The sequence below is a fragment of the Bos mutus genome, chromosome 21, assembly GCF_027580195.1.
Source record: "Bos mutus isolate GX-2022 chromosome 21, NWIPB_WYAK_1.1, whole genome shotgun sequence".
NCBI lineage: Eukaryota > Metazoa > Chordata > Mammalia > Artiodactyla > Bovidae > Bos > Bos mutus.
The window spans coordinates 58,055,387-58,080,064 of NC_091637.1; the positions used below are offsets into that span (position 1 = coordinate 58,055,387).

The following is a 24,678-nucleotide window of genomic DNA, read 5'->3' on the forward strand; positions in this document are numbered from 1 at the left end:
TTCACTGTGTCAAGAGTCAGAGTTCAATACTTTTAAAAGAGGAAAAGTACAAAATGATAGGATAGGTTTTACTGCAGTCTGAAGACCTGCTCAGGCATAGACTAAAAGTTTTAATTTTTAAGGAAGTTAAAAACACTAAGGCTTCACTGTGGATCATATGCAGCTAAACAGTTATAGTATTACATACTTGAAAGTTTATACCAGGGATAAGCAAACTTCTCTGTAAAGGACCACATGGTAAATATTTTGGATTCTCTTGGCCAAACTGGTTTCTATGACAATTACTCAACTGTAGTATAGCAGAGTAAAAGCAGCCACAGACAATACATAACAAGTAGGTGTGGCTTTTATTCAACACAATATTGTTGTATTTCAGGGAAAAAGGAGGCCTGTAGAGGGATAGCGATCAGGGAATGGCCAGAAAGTAAAGCAATTAGAACACATACAACATTCATCAATTAGGTATGCCATCTTATATGGATGTGGTTCATGGTGCCCTAAGACAATTTCAGTAGTAACATCAAACATTACTGATCACAGACACCACCGTAAATATAATAACAAGGAAACAGTTGGAAATATTGCAAGAATTATCCAAATATGACACAAAGACAAGAAGTGAGCAAATACTATTGGAAAAATGGTTCTGGTAGACTTTCTGGATGCAGTGTTGTCACAAACCTTTCAATTTGTAAAAAAAAAACCAAAAAAACAAGAAAAAATGCATTATCTGTTTTGAAAAATGAAGAGCAATAAATTGAGGTAGGTCTGTGTATGGTCTGCAGATTCTAAAGTTTAACATCCATGGCCTAAAAAGCATATCTCTCATAAGGGTAAATCATTTATTAAAATATTTGAAAAATATTGTCTTAAAGTTTCAGTATTATTTTGGGGAGAGGAAATAAATTAAATGAAGTATTTCCTAGGTTTCTTGGTTAGAAAAATGTGCTTATTATCTGTTACTTATTGACTTTCAGACTGAGGAAAATATCACTATACAATTACATATCTGCTCTATAATGAGAAAATGGGAGCAAAATATCTCTAAACAAATATATTAGGTGTTTACATAGAGATTGTATTTACTTTGGGAGCGAAGATGGGCTTGAGGATGATTGTCATTTGAGATGAACCTTAAGGTGCTCTAGAATTTTGACAGGCAGAGATGGGTATGGAATACCATCCCATTCAGAGAACCTGTTAGAAGTAAAAGCTGACTATTGTGTCTTTAGAGACCAACAGCAGCCTGTCAGGCTGGAGTGTGGAGAGGGTGTGTGTGGGGTTGGGGAGTAGTGTTAAATAAAAAATGGAAATGTCAAAGACACAGTGTGGAAACTCAAATTAATACTATTTACTTAACATGTACCCATCAGTCATCAATTATAGCATTCCAAAGCTCTGTAGGCACCACAGGCTGGAGGAAATGTAAAGGAAATTCTAGTAAGGATTCATGGAAACAAGTTGCAATGTATCCATTGCAGGTGGATATGAAAATCGGTGGAAGTTTTTGGGAGCAATTTGGTCAAGTTCATCAGGAATCCTAGTTTTTAAAAATATTTCCTCAAAAAATCCCGTATCTAGTGATCTGTCATGAAGTATAAAATAAAAAAAACAGAAAACAGAAAAAAAGATTTGTCAGTGTGCACTCTTGATATGATGTGATGAAAATACTACTTTAACTCTGTCATCCTACCTCAAACCTATAACCTTAGTCTAATTGTGAGAAAAGCATCAGACAGATTCCAGTAGAGGCACAGCCTACAAAATATTTGACCAGTACCCCTCACAACTGTTAAGGTCATCAAAAACAAGGGAAGGCTAAGAAGCTGTCCCAGCAAAGGAGACCTGACAAGTAAGTGTATTGTGGTGTCCTGAATGGTATCCTTAGATACAAACAGACATTGGGTGATACTGAGGAAATCTGAACACACTGTGGATTTTTGTTAATAATACCATGTTACCATTGGTTCATTGATTGTACCAAGTATAGTATATAAATGTAAGGTATTAATAAAAAGGACCCTGATTTTGGGAAAGATTTGAAGGTGGGAGGAGAAGGGGACAACAGAGGACGAGATGGTTGGATGACATCATTGACTTGATGGACATGAGTCTGAGAAAGCTCCAGGAGTTGGTGATAGACAGGGAAGCCTGGCATACTGCAGTCCATGGGGGTGCAAAGAGTTGGACATGACTGAGTGACTGAACTGACTGAACTGTGGGGGTAGGTGGGAATTCTTCATACCCGTCTCAATTTTTCTATAAACCTAATACTTTAAAAAGTTATGTGTGTGAAGATAACATTTTTTTTTTTTTTATTCAATTTAATTAAAAAAAAATTATACATGTGTTCCCCATCCTGAACCCTCCACCCTCCTCCCTCCCCATACCATCCCTCTGGGTCGTCCCAGTGCACCAGCCCCAAGCATCCAGCATCATGCATTGAACCTGGACTGGCATCTCGTTTCATACATGACATTTCACATGTTTCAATGCCATTCTCCCAAATCTTCCCACCCTCTCCCTCTCCCACAGAGTCCATAAGCCTGTTCTATACATCAGTGTCTCTTTTGCTGTCTCGTATACAGGGTTATTGTTACCATCTTTCTAAATTCCATATATATGCGTTAGTATACTGTATTGGTGTTTGTCCTTCTGGCTTACTTCACTCTGTATAATAGGCTCCAGTTTCATCCACCTCATTAGAACTGATTCAAATGTATTCTTTTTAATGGCTGAGTAATACTCCATTGTGTATATGTACCACAGCTTTCTTATCCATTCATCTGCTGATGGACATCTAGGTTGTTTCCATGTCCTGGCTATTATAAACAGTGCTGCGATGAACATTGGGGTACACGTGTCTCTTTCCCTTCTGGTTTCCTCAGTGTGTATGCCCAGCAGTGGGATTGCTGGATCATAAGGCAGTTCTATTTCCAGTTTTTAAGGAATCTCACACTGTTCTCCATAGTGGCTGTACTAGTTTGCATTCCCACCAACAGTGTAAGAGGGTTCCCTTTTCTCCACACCCTCTCCAGCATTTATTATTTGTAGACTTTTGGATCGCAGCCATTCTGACTGGTGTGAAATGGTATCTCATAGTGGTTTTGATTTGCATTTCTCTGATAATGAGTGATGTTGAGCATCTTTTCATGTGTGTGTTAGCCATCTGTATGTCTTCTTTGGAGAAATGTCTATTTAGATCTTTGGCCCATTTTTTGATTGGGTCATTTATTTTCCTAGAGTTGAGCTGTAGGAATTGCTTGTATATTTTTGAGATTAGTTGTTTGTCGGTTGCTTCATTTGCTGTTATTTTCTCCCATTCTGAAGGCTGTCTTTTCACCTTGCTAATAGTTTCCTTTGATGTGCAGAAGCTTTTAAGTTTAATTAGGTCCCATTTGTTTATTTTTGCTTTTATTTCCAATATTCTGGGAGGTGGGTCATAGAGGATCCTGCTGTGATGTATGTCAGAGAGTGTGTTGCCTATGTTCTCCTCTAGGAGTTTTATAGTTTCTGGTCTTACATTGAGATCTTTAATCCATTTTGAGTTTATTTTTGTATATGGTGTTAGAAAGTGTTCTAGTTTCATTCTTTTACAAGTGGTTGACCAGATTTCCCAGCACCACTTGTTAAAGAGATTGTCTTTAATCCATTGTATATTGAAGATAACATTTTAAATAACCTCAAAAATATTAAATGCTCAGGGATCAAATTTAGCAAAATGTTTGCTAGATACTAACATTGCTGGAAGAAATTAGACATAAGTAAATGGAAGTCATACCTTGTTCATGGATTGGAAAACTTAATATTGTTATGATGTCAATTGTTTTTAAATTGAGCCAGAGATTCAATGCAATCTTGATAAAAATATTTTTGAAAGTTACTGTGTATTTAAATACACAGAACTGAGTATTTTGAAAAAAAAAATTACCTGATATCATTTACTCCTAAAGCTTCAGTACTCAAGACTGTATGACCTACACTGACAAACATAGTTGGCTGAGTTTTAAGATTTTTTTTTACTAAAATTTTTTGATGCTAAAACAATTGAATATCCATAATAAACCCAAAAAAACTGAACCTCAATTCTTATCTCACACTATACACAAAATTAACTCAAAATGTATTGTAAACTTAAACACAGAAGTTAAAAATGTGACATTTCTGAAGAAAATATAGAAGTAAGTCTTTGTGATTTTTAGAATTGACAAAAATTTCTCCAGACCCATAAAATATTAACTTACTGTACTTCATTAAAATTTAAAAGTTTGACACTTTGAAATAGAGTGTTAAAAAAATAAAAGGCAGGACACAGATTAGGAGAAAATATTCGTGTTACATATACCTGACAAAGGACTTGTATCTAGAATATACAAGTTGTTTTTTTTTTTCAAGTTGAAGTATAGTTGATTTACAATAGTGTTAGTTTCAGGTGTACAAGCACAGTGATTCAGTTATATATATATTCTTCAGATTCTCTTCCCTTATAGATTATTACAAAATATTGAGTATAGTTCCTTGTGCTGGCTTCTCCGGTGGCTCAGCTGGTAAAGAATCTGCCTGCCAATGCAGGAGGCTCAAGAGATGGAGGTTCAATCCCTGGGTCAAGAAGATTCCCTGGAGAAGGAAATGGCAACCCACTCCAGTATTCTCGCCTGGAAAATTCCATGGACAGAGGAGCCTGACTGGCTACAGTCCATGGGGTCACAGAGAGTCAGACATGACTGAGTACACATGCCTTGTGCCATTCAATAGATCCTTGTTGGCTATCTGTTTTATATATAGCAGTGTGTGTAAGCTATTCCCAACCTCCTAATTTATCCCTCCTGCCATCCTCTTTATGTTTTATATGTCTGTGAGTCTCTTTCTGTTTTGCAAATAAGTTCATTTATACCTTTTTTCTTTTTTTAGATTCCACATACAAGTGTTATATTTATTGTTCCCTGGCTTACTTCATATAGTATGACAACTTACTATCATAGGTCCATTCAAATGCTGCTAATGGCATTACTTTATTTTTATGGTTGAGTAATATTCCATATTCCACCAAATCATCTTAATCCATTCATTTGTTGATGGACATTTAGTTTGCTTCTAATGCCTTGGCTATTACAAATAGTGTTGCAATGAATGCTGGGGTGCATTTATCTTTTCATATTATGGTTTTCTCCGGGTATATGCCCAGGAGTGGATTGCAAGATCATATGGTAGCTCTATTTTTAGTTTTTAGAATATACAACAATCTTTAAAACAAATCAGGCAACTGATTTTAAAATGGGAAAAAGATTTGAACAGGTATTTCACAAGAGAAGATATACAAGTAAATAAAAAGATGCTTAAGATCAGTAACATTAGAGAAATGAAAGTTGATGCAATGAGAAAAAAACCACACACACACAAGGAGATACCACATCACATCCACTAGTGTTTAAAAATGCTCACAATATCAAGTGTGTGAGAATGTGGAGTAACCCTCCAGGAGTCTCATATATTGCTGCTGGAAACACAAAGTGGTATAATCACTTCAGACAGCAATTTGGCAGTTTCTTAGGAAATTAAATATACACTGACTACATTATTCAGCAGTTCCATTCAAGACTTAACGAAAGAGAAAACACATGTCCACATACAAACTTGCACACTGTCATTCACAGCAGCTTTATTTGTATTAGATTATAATGGGGGTGGAAATCATGATGTCTGTCAATAGGAGACTGGATAGACAAATTTCGGCATGTCCGTGCAATAGGAATGTTCTCAGTCGCTCAGTCATGTCGTACTCTGCAACCCAACGACTGTAACCCACCAGGCTCCTCTGTCCATGGGATTCTCCAGGCAAAAATACTGGAGTGTGATGCCATTTCCCAATAGGAATACTGGTCAGCAATAAAAAGGATAAAGTATTGACATGTAAAATGAGGATGAATTGCAACATAATTGTGCTGAATGAAAGAAGTCAGACAAAAAAAGAGTGTATACTGAAATGAAATTTCATGAAATGCAGACTAATCTGTAGTGAGCAGCAGCAGGCAGGTTCGTGGTTGCCTGGCATTGGAGAGGGAGCAGAGGGATGATGAGGCAGGAGCAAATGTGATGGTTGTGTTCATTCTTGATTGTGGTGATGGCCTCATAGTATATACAAATTTCAGGACCTTAAATTTGTGCAGTCTATTGTATATAATTTATACCTTAGTAAAGTTGGCTTTAAAAGAAGAGGAAAAGTCAGCTCTCATGAACCTTCTTGAAGGTTCACATCTCTCTAGTGGACTCCATCTGGCTGACTGTACATGTGTTCTTTCAGATGACTCATTCCGGATGCGTAACACCAATAGTGCTCCCAGTTCCTTTTCTTCTAATACTTCCCTGCCCAGCACCTCCCGAGGGACAGGTAACTCAGTTGATCCCAAGAGCAGTGGAAGTAAAGATACACAACCACGGAAGGCTACCTTGTAAGTAATCCAGTGGTGGACTGCCAAGTGTTTGATTCTGTTCTTTTTCTTAGTGTGCTTTCCTTCCCACTTAAATAGTTTCCAAAGAATAGGAAGTGTCTGTAATGGGAAAATGCTATCAGTTAAAACGGTTCTTATCACATGCCTCTGGTTATGTTACATATTTTGTAGAAGATAATTTATATATGGCAAAGACGTTGTAACCTTAGGGAATTGATGAGAAACTTTAAATGGCTCCCATTAATAGCTGAGATCTATGTATTTTTCTGCAAAATATTTGTATTCCTTTAAACAACTAGCTTGGGCTTCCCTGGTGGCTCAGCAGTAAAGATCTGCCTGCAGTGCAGGAGATGTGGGTTCGATTCCTGCGTCAGGAAGATTCTCCTGGAGAAGGAAATGGCAACCCACTCCAGTATTCTTGCCTGGAAAATCCCATGGACTGAGGGTCTGGCTGGCTGCAGTTTATGGGGTTGCAAAGAGTCAGATATGACTTAAGAGACTAAAACAACAACAAAAACAAACGACTAGCTTAAGGTCATGGTATTTAATCACCCAGTGCTCAGAAGGATGGGTGTAATGCCGCCAGTTAAGAAATACTACTGCACTATATAATCTAGAGTTGTGGGTCCAATAAGATAGAGATTTCTACTGACATTTGTTCCTTAAAGTTAGAAGGAACCCCTTCGTGGTTCCTTTTTATGCACCAGTTGTATCTTATTTGATGAAACCTTTGTTTCTCTTAGGTTAGACATGTAAGAGGGTAGTGGGGAAAAAAAATCAACATAAGTAGAGGTCATATCCACATAGAAGCAATTCATCCAAGATGCCCAAACTACAGTTACAGGTTTCCTCTTCCGTATGGGACCCCTGACTCTTCTGATTAGAAGAGAATTTAAACAGGATTCAGATTTTCTTTTAAACATAGTTCACTTAATTCATGAATGAAGTGAAAATGAAAGTCGCTCAGTCACATCCAACTCTTTGCAACCCCATGGACTATACAGTTCATGGAATTCTCCAGGCCAGAATACTGGAGTGGGTAGCCTTTCCCTTCTCCAGGGGATCTTCCCAACCCAGGAATCCAACTGGGGTCTCCTGTCTGCATTGCAGGCGGATTCTTTACCAACTGAGCTATCAGGGTAATTCATAAATATTTTGATGAATATTTTCTAATACAGTTTCCATCGTGCATCTTTTTGCACATCAGAAACTCCATACTGGAGTCTCATTTAGGAACTGAACTGTATTATAATTTGTTCTAAATTTCTAATTGGCCATCGGTATATACAAATACAGATGTATTCCAAATTCATTTAAAACTTAGCGTATTTATTGAATAGAGCTCAAGGGAAGACTACATAATAGAAAAAAATTGATAGTAAATAGAAAAAATAATATTGATGGTACAGGTTAGTAGTGTTACTACAGAGAATCTCTTGGCCATACAATTATTGCTCTAATGACTGTACTGTGGAAGCTCCATTTAAAGTCTTGAGATAGAGGCAGGACAGGGTAATGATCTATGGAGACCACAGAGCTGGACATGCAGTTCATGTCAGCACTCTGGTCCTCGCTGTGCCCCTCTGTGAAGGGGCACAGGACAGACTCAGTTCATCCTCTGAGGCACCTAACCTTTTGACATCCTGAAATCCTTCCTCTTGATCACTTTTGACCCTCTTCCTCTCAAAAGACTGCTCTGGAATTCTTCTACTGAAGAACACATTTAATAATATCAGAATGAAATTCATTCTCTTCTCATCTTTCTAAATGCGATAGTCATTTATTGTTAAAAGTAAAGACCATTGCAATCTAATCTACTTATACCAGCTCTCCATTATTGGCACCAGTGGTAAAGAATCTACCTACCAATGCAGAAGACACAAGTGGCAGGTAAATTCGATCCCTAGGTCGGGAAGATCCCCTGGAGGAGGAAATAGCAACCCACTCCAGTATTCTGCCTCAAAATTCTCACAGACAGAGGCATCTGGCGGGCTATAGTCCATGCAGCCGCAAAGAGTCGGACACAGCTGAGCAACTGATCAATATTTCAGATTACTTCTTTATGTGTTCTTTTATTGTTGAGCATGCTTTTCCTTTTTATGGACTAAATTTTATTTGCTCAATATTTATAATATAGAATTATATAATCAGTTGCATATATAATTGTTTAAAAAAATGAATCTAGAAACAAACACTGCTAAACAGTCACGTGAAGTTTGTATTTTTTCTGAATATTCGGAAGTAAGAGGTGTATTGGTATCACAGCTGCTTGGTTAATGTGTAACTGAATCTCCAAGTCCACAGCTCTCTCCATGTTATGTGGTTCTAATTTAGACTTTCTCATGAATGCATACTGCCACATAACTGCAATAGGTGATCGGTATCTGTAGATATTAGTCATGTTTCTGTGGACTCTTATCCACCATTCAGGACTATGGCATATCCAAATGAAAATCTATCCTTTTTGCTTAAAATAAGCCTGTGAAGTGATTTCAGAAAGTATTAATTATCTCTGTTTTGCTGCTTAAAAAAATTCTATGCAGTACATTCTCCAACTTTCCATTGTCATAAAGATGATACATCTGCCATTTAAAAACATCAGTGTCTTAAAGGAAGTTTAGGAATACATTGTATGTTACGTTTTACAAGGCCAGATGATTGATAATTTTAGGTTGTGTTAATTTCCGCTATGGTTATAGAAATGAAAAACAGGAAAAGTATGAATTGAATTGAATGCTATGTTAGATGCATATAAGATTTGAGTAATTAAAGGTTATTCCAAGTAAACTTTAATGTGTCATTCACTTGTCTACTTAATCACAGTTCTCATATATTAGGTTTTTTCAAAGTAGATTATATCTGTTTCTTTGTAAGTATTATATGGATAAACTTTTTAATGTTTTGTTTTCTTTTTTCTTCTTTTCTTCTCCTCCCTACCCCCTTTCTTCCTTCTCTTCTTTCTTTCTTTCTTCCTTTCTGACAAAGAAAATCCAGAAAATCCAATCCTTAGGCCATCTCCTTGAAGAAGGAGGCAAAACAAAGACAACTGGAGATAATGTGATTGATGAACAAAAGCTAAAGCAATGGCTGATGACTGGAAAAGAGAGATACATAATGGCAGCTGATGTTGTTAAACGTTCCATATTTGAAATTATATTCCCTAGGAGGTATAATATATATTTCTTGAACAATAATGTGGTTACAGAATTCCAATGTTATAGTGAAGTGTAAGGAAAAAAAAAACATTAGGTATGTGCTTTAACTACTGCTACAAAAGAGATAAGTCTGCATTTACTTGTGCAGGAAACCATCTATTTAACTGTGCTAGAGTTTAGCATTTAAAAATTGTACGAAAGGCCCAAATCAACTGAAATCACCCCGCCTAGATAATCACTTGGACAGGGACGTGGGAGTAAAAAAGTCACTGCATTTTCTCACGAATCTCCAAGCCCAATAGAAAAGTCACACTGAAACAGGGTACAAACAGCTGTCCTAAATTATATCAGTCCTGCGATTGTGGTGACAAGATGTTGTACCTGGACATTCCGAAATTAAAATTTGGCAATGAAAATTCTACAAAGATTTCTGATAACTTTTAGCTACAACTACCTTAAAAATAATAGATTGATGATTTCCTTTGTTACCTAGAAGAATTTATTTTATAAATACTTTGTTTACATTTTAGATTGTATTTGTCCTTACTGAATTAGAAATGATGAATCTAGTTTGAATCAGCTGTTATTCCAAGCTATCATGCTTAAGCTATGTCAACAGCATTTATTTGTACTAATGCTATTATTTCCATCAAAATTTGCCTGTGGAACCTATACAGTTCTTGATTTTAAAAATGTCAGTTCTTGAGATATACTGTATGAAGCTATTGTCAGCTTCTCTATTTCAAAATGCAATCAGCATATAATTATATTGATATTGAAAATATTTGTTTTTTTAAAAAAATATATTGATGTATGATAAAGATCTAATTTGTGAATGCATATGCGTGTGTGGTTACTTTTTATAATGTGAAATAATGAATAATGAATTTACTCAAAATAAAACATAGGTTAATGAGATACCTGTGTTTGTGAAAACAGTTTTAAATATTTTCTGAAGTTTTTATTCTGTAATTAAAGACAGTTTATTTTTAAGTAATGAACAAGAAAAGGGCACAGACATCAACTAAAATCACCCAGGGGCAGCTACTCAGTATGAGGCTTTCATGGTGTTTGTTTTCCCCCTTTCCTTACCTATCTCCTCTTTTTTGGCTATTTTTAGTGATGCTTAATATCTTTCATTGAAGGACCATCAGGTAAATGGAATTGTTCAACCATTCATTTTGTCAGTAGTTAAACATTGATTAGGTATGAGAAGCTTGATAATACTGGTTAGTTCATACATTCTTTGTGGATTTCACTTAACCATGTTAGTGATGTCTCCTACTAACATCACTAATGTGGAACCGAGTACATTATGATCTAGGAGAGAGCATCGGGGGTACATAATGGATGTCAGAGCAGCATCAGTTTTTCTAGCACTTTGGTTCATAGCATTGACTCTGTTACTTTAAATAAAATGCAGAATTTTAGTTTATTTGTTCAATAAGTTTGGCAGAGTTTAGACCTTTTCTTCAGCATGCATGCAGGAGAAGAAGAAAGTGATTTGACAGAGAAGTCACTAAGGCTTATTTTGCTCAGAAATTTACAGAAGTCAGCTGCAGTCTTATCTTAGGCACTAAATTATCAATTAAGACAGTCAATCAAAGTTATGTTTAGAGGTTTTCTTTTTTTCCAAGAGAACATGATAATTTCTAAAATTGTTGAAATATTTGTTAAAAATATACTTCCAAGGATAGATATATAGAGCAAAAAACCAGTTGGTGACATTTATGAATATCCATATGTACCTCAGTTTCCACTGGAAAAAATGATTGATACTCTTGTAAAAAGTTCTCAGTCTAACACCTTATTAAATAGTTCCTTTAAACCAGTTGTGTGACAAAGACACATCTCTAACTGTAGCTGCAGAGAAATAGAGACATCTCTGTTAATTATGGAAACTTGCAGTTTTAAGGATAGGTCTAGAACGTCACTAATCAGCATTATAAGCAAAAAAACAGACCTGTAGAATCAATCTTACTGGCAGAAATAGAGCTAAAAAGATTTTACTTAATAGAGAAGAGCATATAGAGCTTTGTTCCCATAACCTCATCACGGTTAAAAATCATTTCTGTTACTTGACTTCCTGGGCTTTATAAAGATGCCTTATTCTGGAAGAGTGGGTCCATTTTACCTACAGTCAGCGGCATATGTGAAATAATTTGAATTGAAATAGAACAGTCTCTTCAGCTTGACTAGGTTTATACCATGAAGATAAAATGAATTCAGTTAATTCAATAATCTGATCTCAGCTGTGGCATGTGTGTTAGGAAGTGAGTATGAGTGTGTATGTGTCTGTGTAGGAACAGTTTTTAAAATCTGACCCTTAAATATAGTGAAGTGTTGTTACAATATTCAGAATTTTCCCCTTCGGTTGACACTGATTTTTTTTGTAAGATCAGTTACATTTCTCCTTGATCTGCATTTTTTCACCATGCATACATATTTAGAAAATCTAGTATCCTTGGAGCTTCTTAAGCATATGTGAGGAAATACTAATTTCTTTATAGAGAATAGGGCCATTTTCTGCCTTAAAGAGTAATGCGTTAGATATCATTGTCCCGTGTCATCATCGTTTTGTGCAAATATATGAAGAGAAGGCAAGAGTTTGAGTATATGTTCTATGAATCCTTTGATAATAATGAACCTTTTTATCACCGGGTTTGGCCATATTTATCTCAGAGGGTATTGTGTTCTCTAAACACGGTTTATTTCAGAGGGTGTTGTGGCTTTCTTCTCTAGATTTCATTTCTAAAAAACACGAATAATTTGACTGAGCCCTCTTTTATTTCTCTTTCTGCTATTTTTCTACAAATGAACCTCATTAATTGAATAGTAACAAGTCGCTTAAAGATGTCGACTGAAGTCAGTCCTCTATTTTTGTTTCTTTCTAGGCTCTAGAGTTGCCTGGGTCACCGGTGTCAGTCAGTGCGTGTGGAGGGCATACAGGAGTGAACTGATATCCAGGTTTTAGAAGGATAAAGAGTCAGTCTCTAGACTGTGGCTTATTATTATTATCTATTCACATTAGGTACTATTCACATAAATCTGTCAGTTGTAATAAGAGGAATAACTAATACAGCAAATTTAAGTATATTTAAATTGGCTAGCAAACATAAAAATCCAATTAGGTGGTTAGTCAACCTAGTTGACATTCCAAAAATAGTTAACTTTACTCCTGAGTCTCTGAATTTACTCCTAAAATATTTTCTTATCTCTATAACAGAAGACGACGGGCTCAGAAGCTGTTTTGTTATCTTTCTTTGACCCTTGGGACAAAGTCCATGCTTACATTCTATTTAATCACAACGGGTAATAGACGTGAACACACGCCGCCTGTTGAACTGCACCCCATGAAATGCTTTAGACAGAAAGAAGAAAGAGTGGGATGGGCTCGGGGCCTGCAGTCAGGAGTGGCAGGGCCCTGACTCTGCCACTGATGCACTGGTTTTTCTTCCTCGAGATGCCGTGTATGATTTCTCCATTAGATGCTGTAGGCATAGGACATCAGGCCCACAGTGCCTTCAGGGACCCATGAAGATGTCTTATTTCTTGCTCTAAGTTAAGTCCCATGCTTTGTATTAGTATAAAGACAGATATAACCCAGAATATATTCACCTTTATACAAATACAGTCATAAAATACTTTTATTATACACACATATATGTGTGTGTATATATATATGTATATACACGTGTGTGTGTGTGTGTGTGTGTGTGTATAAAATGGAAGAAGGAATCCACAAAGGTGAAAGGGCCGGGGGCCCATGAAAGCCTTGCATGCATCCGTGTGTGCTCAGTCGCTGAGTTGTGTTCGACTCTTTGTGACCCTGTGGACTGTGGCCCACCAGGCTCCTCTGGGGATTCTCCAGGCAAGAATACTGGAGTGGGTTGCCATGCCTTCCTTCAGGGGATCTTCCCAACCCAGGGATCGAACTCGAGTCTCTTAGTAACTCTTGCATTGGCAGGTGGGTTCTTTACCACTAGCACTAGCTGGGAAGCCCCATGAAAGCCTTACTGTGGCCCTTTCTCCACTTTCCCGTTTCTTGGCTTTGTATAATAGAATTAAGAGGTTGAACTGGAAGATCTGTAGCTCAGTTAATGGCTTCATGGAGTAGACAAAGCCACATGGCAGCAGATGCTGTGGTCAGGCCTGACTACAGCTATTTTTTTCTAATTTTAGTTGCCAAGAAATTATTCTATAGTAGGTTAAAATAAAACACTAATTCGCAGCAGGGAGCAGTAAAGGGAGTGAAGCGCATGACCCATGGAGAATGCGTACTTGCCTTCCCAAAGACTTCATCTTGAAATAGAGTTCTGCTGAGTCCAGATACCAAGATGGTTTCAGTTAATAACATAGGCTCTTAGAAACAGGCTTAAAATACCAGCCAGCTCGTACAAACATCTCCTTAAAATAAGCTTGAATTTCACATGCAGATCTAAGAATGGCTCGATTAGCACTTGGGAACAAGGGGGACACCACTGCCAATGTCCCGTGTGGATTCAGACACCTCAGATCCAGCATCGCTGTGGCTCCAAGGACTCACGCGTGCTGGGAATCACAGGAGGGTCGGATCCACCACCCGACCCAGAAACAGCACGGTTCTGGAGGTTTCTTCATAGATGATGAAGAGAAATGGCCGGTTCACTCTGATGATGGGAGGCATGTAATAAGCAGTGATTTCTAACAGGGTTCCTGCCATTGCCTCTGTGCCTTCTTCATCCACCTCAATCGTGGCTCTTTGTAAAACCTAGGAAAGGAAATATGTGGAAGACCATTTGTGTGCTCATGGAGATAAGGGGATTCACTGACTCCCTGAACACTTTTGTTATGGTCCTTACCCACGGGGCTGTGCTCTCGGGATGTACTGGTATAGAGCTCATCTGCAGAGAGGAATGGTCTGCGGTTGCCCTAGCAACTGCCGCAGAAGCACCTCAAACAGCCGCAGGAGATACCAGGAACCCGATTGTGAAATTCATTCTGGCCAAGGACCAGGGGACTCTGTGGCTGGCCATTTCACACACACGTGGATCAAATCAACAAATACTGAGCATGCACTTTGTGCTACTGATTTTTAAAAATATTTATTCATTTGGCTGTACCGGGTCTTAGCTATGGCATGCAAACCCTTAGTTGCAGCATGTGGAATCTAGTTCCCTGAGCAGGGATTGAACCCAGGCCCCCTGCATTGGGAGTGTGGAGTCTAAACCAGTGGACCATCAGGGAAGTCTCTGTGTTACTGATTTTTGAACTGAGCTGATATTCCTCCTGGAAGGTTTTCAAGCTGTCTGGAACCCCTGAGAACTTTGACCTTCTTTCTGGCAGGCAGGGGGTGGGAGGGAGGTGGGGAAGGAATGTGGTTATTCTTCTGTAGTGGTTTCCTAGAACCTGGCACCACTCTAAGGTGTCCCCTGAGCAAGCCTCTGGGTCCCTGAAGTCTTTCTGAACTCAGGTGGCCTGGATATAGGCCACCTGTCCTGTTCGTGAGGCCCTTTTGTCCAAGAACCACATGTGATGTGAGTAATGGACCTGTATAATTATTCTAAAAGAAGATAATGAAAACAATACCTAGACATTCTCTTAAGTTCCTGGAGTGAAAATTCCCTTCCTGGAGTAAACAAAGGGAAAATATCAATAATTTAGAATTTAAGCTCTAAAACCAAAACACGTTTCTTCAGTCTTTCATGTGTTTGTAGCAGAAATGCATGTGTTGGATGCTATAGAGGCAGAACTAGGGACAAAGAATGTAAGTCGGGGGAATTACAGGTCAAAATATATATATGAATAAAACTCAAAAACAGTTTTTGCCATTTGTGGATTGAGCTGTTTTTCAAATAAGTTCCTTGTCACTGCAAACATTAAAAAACAAAACTGGAAGATTGTTTTGTAGGCATATATCAGAGGGGGTTTTCACAAGAGGCAGGAAGTTAGGCAGATAACCTCTGGGGTTTTCTTCCCTCTCCAAAGCAGTGGACTTCACTGGCAGTCAAGTGGTTAAGATGACCCTTCCACTGCAGGGAGTATGGGTTCAGTTCATGGTCAGGAAACGAAGATCCCACATGCTGCAGAGTGCAGCCCCTCCACCCACCCAAATAAATGAATAAAACCCTAAGGTGGTGCAGTTTCATGGAATTCTAAGTGAACCTGTGAACCAGTTCCATTTTGGGGTAAATTTCTCCTTAAGCACTGATAAAGAAGAGAGGGAGCGCTACATAAACAGATGTTTTAATAAAGTAGCTCCAGTTCTTCAAACATCCAGCTTGGGCGCTGTTTCAAGTCTTTGGGAATTTTAATCTAGTTTTCTACTACAAGGCTTCCCTTGTGGCTCAGCTGGTGAAGAATCCGCCTACAGTGCAGGAGACCTGGGTTCCATCCCTGGGTTGGGAACATCCCCTGGAGAAGGGAAAGGCTACTCACTCCAGTATTCTGGCCTGGAGAATTCCATGGACTGTATATTCCATGGGGTCGCAAACAGCTGGACAGGACTGAGTGACTTTCACTTTTCTACTACAACTTGGCCTTTTATCGACATTCAGTGGGATGGAGAAATACTTGTTCTCTTGGACTCCCCTGAAAGAGCCTGACTTACCTTGGAAACTTTCAGATTTCTTTCAGTAACCATGAGATCACTTAGGTCAGCCCAGGGTAAGAAGATTTTTCGGACTCCCATCTGTTTAAGCAGCTCATGCATCTTATACTTCTGGTCTAACTTGAACTTTGGAAAGAAAACTTCCATTTTTCTGTGGTACAAGTACATATAATGGTGAACCGTAGACAAAAACCTTAGATTCTGAACACTAAAAACATCACTTCACCTTCCTCCAAGATTATTCCTAGTAGCAAGTCTCCTTCAGTTGAGTGTAGCTCATTCTGCTCTTTTGTAATGGTCTGACTCAGAGAAGAGAGTTCTGACTTATCAAATATGTATTACTTCTGCTTCAGGAAACCAGTTTTATTTCCCAGTCAATGACTCACATTCTCTTTAGGGAAAGATGCCATACTTTGTATCCATTTCCCCCTGTCTTAAAAACAACCCAACCAAATACCTCCTGCCATGAATCCTGCAGACTCCTGGAGGATGGCTGTTTTCAGTCCCTATTCTGCAGACTCCCAGGATTCCAGGAGAAACTTGGGAGTCTGGGAATGGACAGGGGGAGGAGAGCAAAGGAAATTTTCAACCCCCTATTTATTTTCAGCCAGAGAAACTCTGATGTTTATCTGTCTCTCTCTCTCTGCATATCTATCTAGCTATATTGGGTTGGCCAAAAAGCCCATTCAGGTCTTTTCTATGCCACCTATAAAGATGTACATTGGAGTTCTTACCCTTGTTTAGAAAGATGGGTTCTGTGGCTCAAAAATAAAAGGATGTGAACTACTGACTGGTACTAAGTGAGTCTTAAAGAAGTCCCAGTGTCTTCATCTGGATACCAATATGGATTTCACAGTGTTCTTCAGAGGAGTCAATGACATAACATGTGTTAAGCACCCAGAACGATGTCTGGTATAGAGTAGAGGCCCAGTGAATATTCATTTCCTTTTGCCCCCTCAACCCTTCTTTCTTCCTCTCTTGTAGAGCTGGGCAGGGCTCACACTGGAGTGTAACTGAAGACATGACAGGTCTTGAAGACTGATATATAAATTGATTCGCCTAAACATTTGTTGAGGGCTTACTACGTTGAAGTCTTTTGCTAGGCTCTAAGGATTTGAAGAAGAGGAATGAAGATAAAATGAACACTGGGACCTTTAGCTGGATTTCCCTCTGTGTCAGATTCTAGAGTGACAGATTCAGGAGGCATAGCCTTGGCCTCCTTACTGGTGCTGACTTCCTCGTACCCTGATGGGTATATTAATTTATTCCACAAGCTTTTGCAAGCCTGCCCTGTGCTCCCACCCCTGCTCTCTGTGCTCAGCCCCTTCCCCAGGTCATCACATTTGGTCTCATGTTTCCATTTTTGTGCTGCTGACTCCCCAGCCTGGACCTCGCCCTGCACACACCAGATCCAACTTTTGATACCCAGCTGTTGCCTTTTTTATATCCCCACCCGGGCTGTCTAATAGGTATTTCTGATCCAGCTCTTTCCAACTGAACTTTTGCACATACCCTTCAGCATGTTCGTCTCACAGTCTCCCTTTTCAGTATGTGGCAAATCTTTCCAGTTGCTAAGGCCAAAAACTTCATCTGTGACTCCCCTGTTTTTCTCTCACCCACATTCTAGTCCGTGGGCCAATCCTGTGACTTCCAGGTTCACAGATCCAGGACCCACTGCTCCTCCTTACCTCCACTGCCACTACCTGCCGAGCATCCTGATCTGGGTGCTTACACTGACCACGTGACTGGTCCCCTTGCTCTTCCCACATGGCCCCAGTGTCTTTTCTCAACAAGCGCAGATCATGTTGCTCCTCAGCTTGACTCCAGTGGCTTCCCATCTCTTTTGGAAAAAGCCCAAGTCTTTCCCAGGGCCTGTAATGTACAGTCGTGGGTGACAGCTACTGGTTCCCCTGCGACCTCATCTCCAAACTGCTACAGCCTCACTGGCCACCTCATTGTGCCTTGAACCCACCAAGCACACTCCTAACCCAGAACTTTCACACTTGTGCCTGTAACTCTTCTCTCTCCCAGGTCACCCTGACAGCCCTCCTTCATCTTAAGTGTTGGCTTACGTCTACCTTCTTGGCCTGGCCTTCCCTGGTGCCCACCGGCACCTGAGTAGAATGTGAGCTCCACGAGGAGGGCTAGCATCGTGCACGCATCACAATGCCTGACAAGTGGGAGAGCCTTGATAAGGACTGGCCGAGTGAGTAAGGAGCCACGCACTGTGATAGACGCTGACAGTGGAAAACAGGACAAATGCAGCCCCTGCCATCAGGGAGCCCACCGTGGAGCAGGACAGGCACAGAATGAAATTGGGAGTGCCCACGGGGAAGGAGAGGCTGAGCTGGAGCAGGGCGACAGGAGAGCTGTACCTGGTTTTCATGTTCCTGAGCCACGTGTCCACCAGGTCTGTGGTCAAGTAGTCTTCAAGGGTGAGATGGTCACCTATCCTCTCCATGAGGACCACCAGCATGGAGGCATTTCCTCGGTAGGGCAGCTTGAGGACATGGCAACGAAACTTCTTATCAAAAGTGGAGGCAAACTTGCCTGACCTGTACATCATGGGCACCTTGACCACCTTGTACTTGTCCAGGTAGAAAGTGTCCATTTCAGTAAGAGCAGGGTCAAAAGGGATCAGCCATTTCCCTGAACAGGTAAGAAAGAAACTCATTGTAGAAATGATCCTCCCCTAAAGCATCATTCTTGCCAAAGTAATAAAGGGCCAGGGTTCTGTCCCCCTTTCTGCCCAACGAGGACAGGTATCCTTACTGGATTTGTTTTGACCACAGCTCAGGCAGTCAGGAGGAAGGCATGGCAACCCACTCCTGTATTTTTGTCTGGAGAATCCCCATGGACAGAAGGGCAGGGGCCTATAGCCCATGTGGTTGCACAAAGTTGGACATGAGTAAAGCGACTTAGCATGCATGGATGCGGGCAGCCAGGATAAGTTTCCCAAAGATCAGTCTTTCCCAGGCTTCTTTCCAAACTGGCAAAAAATGAATCCAGATAATTCCCTCATTGTCCAGTGGTTCAGAATCCACCTTAAAATGCGGGGACACAGGTTTGATCCCTGGTCCAGTGCAGGGGACACAGGAAGATCCCACATGCTGTGGGGCAACTAAGCCCGAGTGCCACAACTCTGGAGCGTGACAAAACAGAGACCTAACACAGCCAAAAATAAAGTGGTGAAAGTCGCTCAGTCGTGTCCGACTCTTTGCAACCCCTCGGACTAAACAGTCCGTGGAATTCTCCAGGCCAGAATACTGGAGTGGGTAGCCTTTCCCTTTTCCAGGGGATCTTCCCTACCTAGGATTGAATCCAGGTCTTCTGCATTGCTGGTGGATTCTTTACCAACTGAGCCACAAAGGAAGCCCATTAAACACACGCACACACGAATCTACCCAAAGGCCTGCTGGAATCACACACTGAAGCAAGGAGATGTCTCCTAACCACCTGTGGCTCCTTCACTGTTCAGGACAAAACACAGGGTGAACAAAAGTCACTCATTCCAGATGATGCCCGAAGGACCCACTTCTGTCTATATTCACTTCCTTGTGGTTGGTTAGCTCCAACCTAGAGAAGACTGTGGGCCTGGCCACAGCCCTGTCTGCAGGAAGGGCTCTCTGACCACTCCTTTGGTGCACTCAATGTGCAAACAGAGGCCACTGGGGCAGAAATGATGACGTTCCCACCTATCCTGTGCTCACTGAGGCTCTGAGGGGAGGGGCGCCTTGTCAACAAGCAGCCACACAACCCAGAGGCTGCCACCAGCATGCAGGCACACAGCTCTACACACAGACATCTGTCCGGCCTGGCTCGATGAAAGTCCTCCTCCCAGACTTTGCAAGTCCCCTGGTGTCACCTTCCTGCTACAGTGTGGCCATGCAAAGCCAGTGCTGCACGAGAAAGGCAGGATGGAAAGGACCTGGGGTGAACCCCTCATCTGAGTTCAGCTTCTGCCGTTTACCGTGTGACCTTGATCTAGCCAACCTCTCTGAGCCTCACTTCTCTATCGGAGGTGGGAGAGTCTGCATTTTCTATACTGAGAATCCAAGGACAAGGGATTTTGTCACTTGCCCCAGGTCACAGAAGTAGAGGGTGAAGGAGCAAAGATGCAACCCTAAATATCTCAGATGATCTGCTTTAAAAACAAAACAAAACAAAAACCCAGAAGTTTCCCCAGGTCAGAATGTCAGAGGAGAGTTGTATAGATATGCTTGGAAATCTAGCAGTAAGCCCTGCAGGCACGCGAGGGCCCCAGGGCAGGGGCATCAAATGGACACGTCGTCTGGCACTGTGCCCGGTACATCCTACCTGTTCAATGCATGTTTCAATCTGTTTGTGAAACCCGAGAACAACATGTTCCTAGGAAATCCCTTGGCATCAACCAGACACAGGCCCAGCAGGAAAGAAAGAGACAGGTGAAGAGACCCATGGCTCTGGAAGAGCAGAATGTTATCCAAGTACCTTTGAACAAGATGTAATCCACAAGAATTAATTTGGTGTCAGGATTAATCTCATCAAAGAGTTTGGGAAGTTTCCCCTGCGTCTCTTGGTTCATGTAATGATTTATGAGCCTTTTGGCCTGGGAAGTGTTGTGAAAATCCACAGTCACACACTCCATATCGAAATACCTCTTGGAGAGATTGAGGAAGGTCTCTCTGATGTCAAAGTCCTTGTGGATGAAGGCGAAACTCCCCTGGGCCAGGCCCAGCTCTGGATTATGGGAGAGGCTCTCTTGTAGCTGCTTGAAGAGGGCAGGCAGGCGCGGTGGTCGGGTCTGGTTCACCACGGGCCAGGTCTGGTTCCAGGCCTGCAAGAGGAGATCCTCCAGCTGGGCTCTGCTGTGCCCCCTGGCCCCCAGAGTCAAGGCAGCCATGGCCCAGGCCAGGCCGAGTGGGGAGAAGACCACGTTGCCATCATGCTTCAGGGAGATCTTACGTAGCAGGCTGAACCCCAAGTTGGAGGCCTCCCTGGAGAGCTGCTGCCCCTCGGCCAACAGCCAGGGGGAGTCTTCCTCCCTCTCCTCCTCCTCCTCTGGAGCCCACTGTCTCTCGCTGGTCTGGCTGGTCTTGTTTTGGGCCGTGGGGGTCAGCAGAGTCTCCAACCCCGCCTGGGCCTCTGGCGAGTGGGAAGCAAGGGTAGAACCGGGCACCAGCCATGCCTGGGCCAGGAGGCAGGCCAGCGGGAGGCTCAGCACCGCCCACATCAGGGCAGCGTGGAGGCCCGGTCAGCAGCAAGGCTTCCTTGGGAGAAAAGAAGGCAGAGATCGTCCTTAATGTCTGATGCCCACCTCCTCCCTGGGTCCTGGTACGTCTCCTCCGGTCACCCTGCTTCTTTCCTGGGGGTCGGGGCTTATCTCCCAGAGGCAGGGCTGGGGAGACCCTGAGCAAGTAGGGTCACATTTGTCACCTGAGTCCGTGGGAGGGGAGGTGTCTTATTTCACGGAGAGAAATCTCCTCCAGTTTCCATCAGGGATCAGGCCCTCGGGCAGCTCCTGGTCTCCCCCAGCTGTCCTCACCCATCCCAGTTCCTCCCAGGGGAATGGCAGAAAGCCAAAAGGGGAAGGGATGCGAGGGGATGTGGTGTGGGTCCTGGGCCTCACTGGGTGTGGGTCACAGCAGCGCCAGGAGTCGGAAGGTCTTCCCAGAACTTTTACTGTCTGCTTGTTTTATTTGCCCTGGATCGCTGGGCAATACGGCAGCTTGTTCAAGCTGGGCTGTGGGGACTTGGACCTGGGGACGCCTTGGGTTGGGGACTTAGAGGGTCTGGGTGGCCATGGGGCAAGGATGAATGCTGAGTTTGCCTGATTCTGCAATAGACCCCGCTGTGCCTTCCCTACAGCACTGGCCCAGCCCTGGGGCCCAGTCACAGAGCTCCTCTCAGGACTTCCTGCCTTCACTCTCTCTGGAGCCCCCAGGATAGGAACAGATGATGAACCAATTCAAACCACTTGCCCGGGCTAAGCTCCGCTTGGACCATCTCACCTAACCCTCACCTGTGAAGTGCGTCCTCCCGCCCACCCGAAGGCTGCCTGTTCTAGCGGAGCCCAAGACCACTCCAGCTTGGGCAGTGGGTCTCCAAACCCCACACTCCCCACCACTGCCCCCTCTCTGGCCTCCCTCTCATCCTTGGGCACAGAGCCTAGCTCCCGATCACCTGTAGTTTCCATCTGAGTAAACTCCCATGGGCACACGGGGCTCCTGGTGCTGACACCACCAGAGGCTGGCTGGGAAGGTCACTGAGATACACCCTCACTCTCTCCTGAAGCCACTGCCCCAGGAGGGCTTGGGTGGCGCAGGACCACTCAGCACAGGGCACACAGGGCAAGGGAGGCCACAGGCCTCAGAGTTTCCATCAGCAGAGACCCTTACTCTGAGCCAGGCCACCTGAAGCAAAATGTGCTGACGGGGTGAGGTTCCCCGGCCTCTTGTTGACGCAGAGGCCTGTGTCCTCACTGGGCCGGCTACAAGATGACCCCTGGCTCCGGGACTTAGCACATTGCTTTTGGCTTTTGCTAAACAGTGTCATAGGATCCAGGGCCTCGTCCTTTCCATAGCTTGAGTGGCATGACCTTACTCAGCGAAATACTCCTCTGTTTTCTGTGAGCGTTTAGGAAGCTTTGCCCAATTCTAAGTGGCAAGCCTGCACTCTAAAGGTAACTCCAGCAATAAATGTGCTAGGTAAAGACCTGCTGGAGTGTGCCAAATGTACCCAGGTTCATGCCTTCATTAGATCACAGGCTTTAGCACCCCTTTGTAAATTAATCCCACAGCGATACCCTTAAATTCAGAGTAACTTCTGTCTGTGATGGTTTCCAGGTGGTGCTAGTAGTAAAGAATCTGCCTGCCAATGTAGGAGATGTTGGTTTGATTCCTGGGTTGTGAAGATACCCCTGAAGAAGGAGATGGCAGGGTGGGTTCTCACACATTCCCACTCATCTCAGTATTCATGATCAGCAGGAAGAAAGAAGATTTTCACATACCTTAGCAACAGCAAACTACCCACCACTTGGTTCCAACAAGAAATTGCCATAACTCTGAACTCTCATTCTCCTCCAATGAGCTTTTGTTCAAAGCAACCCTCCCCAGCTTCCTCCCAGAACCGAATAAAAGCCAGCCTGTCTTTGTCTCTTTGAGAATTGCCTCTGGTTTGCCAGTTTGTCCCGAATTGCAATTCCTCTGCTATTCCTGAATCTATTCATCTTCACTTCATTGTAATTGCCACTAATTTTGTTTAAGGGGCTTCCCTGGTGGCTCAGATGGTAAAGAATCTGCCTGCAATGTGGGAGACCCAGGTTCAATCCCTGGGTCAGGAAGATCTCCTGGAGAAGAAAATGGCTACTCACTCCAGTATTCTTGCCTGGAGAATCCCATGAATAGAGGAGCCTGGCGGGCTACAGTCCATGGGGTTGCAAAGAGTCGGACACGACTGAGTGACTAACACTTTCACTTTCTAAGGGCTTCCTATGTGGCTCAGTGGTGAAGAATCCGCCTGCCAATGGAGGAGACATGGGTTCAATCCCTGCTCCGGGAAGATCCCGTATGCCATGGAGCAAAGCCCATAAGCCACAATCACTGAAACCTGCCCATCTGGAGCCCGTACTCCACAACGAGAAGCCACGGCAATGAGACGTCCATGGACTGCAAACTGGTTGCCACAACTGGAGAGAAGTCCGTGCAGTAATGAAGACCCAACACAGCCAAAAATAAATAAAATTAAAAGAAATTTTTTTTTGGTTTAAGGATGACACAGAGATGCAGCACTCTAAATAGAACCTGACTAGTAAGAAATTAACCACTCACTCACCACTTCTCAGCCTTGAATGTACCTGCAGCTGCAAACCCACTCCCAAATCTGGAAGCAGCAGGGACTCACTTGCTTGGGCAGACAGGTCTCTGGGAAGAAGGCCAGGGAGCTATGTGGGGCTTGCACGGAGTGTTGTGGGCATGATATCTCAAGCCTTCAAAGCCTCTTCCACTGGCCTCCTCTCTGTGGAGGAAGCCTCCTGTGTCTACGACAAGCCTCTTACCACCCCCACCTCCTTGCCCGCCCCATCCAGTCCAGGAATGAGGGCTCAGCACAGCCCAGGTTGCTACCCCCCGCCGGGGAACCCACCCAGAGAGGACAGAAGGTCTTCTCTCCCTATCCTTCATTAGGCAGACACTGTGAAGCCTCCCTTTGGTCCACTGTTCTTACCAGTGAGTGGCCACCCAATGCCTGGGAAGGTCCTTCATTCAGGGCAAAGACAGAAGGTTAGGGCTTGCAGCCGAAAGCCTGCAGTAAATATTTGCTATTCCAAAGTGTGATCCCCCTCGGGGGGCTGTTACTGATTAACATCCTGCTTGGAGATGGTGGCGTTTCTGGGAAAGCCTCAATGGAGAGAGAGGCTTCCCATAATCCCCTGCAATCCTGCACTCCTGACTCTTGGGCAATTCCTCCATGAGAGCATCTGCTTCTCAACCCAGGCAGCACCCCAGTG

At 42.6% G+C, this 24,678-nt stretch overlaps 2 protein-coding genes across 6 annotated transcripts in view; one reads left to right on the plus strand and one right to left on the minus strand.

The window, feature by feature from the left end:
* PPP4R4 (protein phosphatase 4 regulatory subunit 4) overlaps nt 1-10,542 on the plus strand; it is a 103,924-nt gene extending 93,382 nt beyond the window's left edge. For all 5 annotated transcript variants that reach the window (XM_070357889.1, XM_070357890.1, XM_070357891.1 and 2 more), the window contains 2 exons: nt 6,302-6,449; nt 9,435-10,542. In XM_070357889.1, the coding sequence (XP_070213990.1) occupies nt 6,302-6,449; nt 9,435-9,459 (173 nt within the window). In that variant the 3' untranslated portion in view covers nt 9,460-10,542. The remainder of the gene's footprint in view (nt 1-6,301; nt 6,450-9,434) is intronic.
* Nucleotides 10,543-10,628: 86 nt separating this feature from the next.
* SERPINA10 (serpin family A member 10) lies at nt 10,629-24,458 on the minus strand. The gene is made up of 5 exons (XM_005896203.3): nt 24,396-24,458; nt 20,664-21,442; nt 18,569-18,842; nt 16,194-16,344; nt 10,629-14,354 (listed from the first exon to the last, which is right to left on the minus strand). Exons 2-5 carry the CDS (start codon nt 21,403-21,405, stop codon nt 14,163-14,165), a joined length of 1,359 nt encoding a protein of 452 aa, XP_005896265.1. The 5' UTR covers nt 21,406-21,442; nt 24,396-24,458; the 3' UTR covers nt 10,629-14,162.
* Nucleotides 24,459-24,678: the final 220 nt, after the last annotated feature.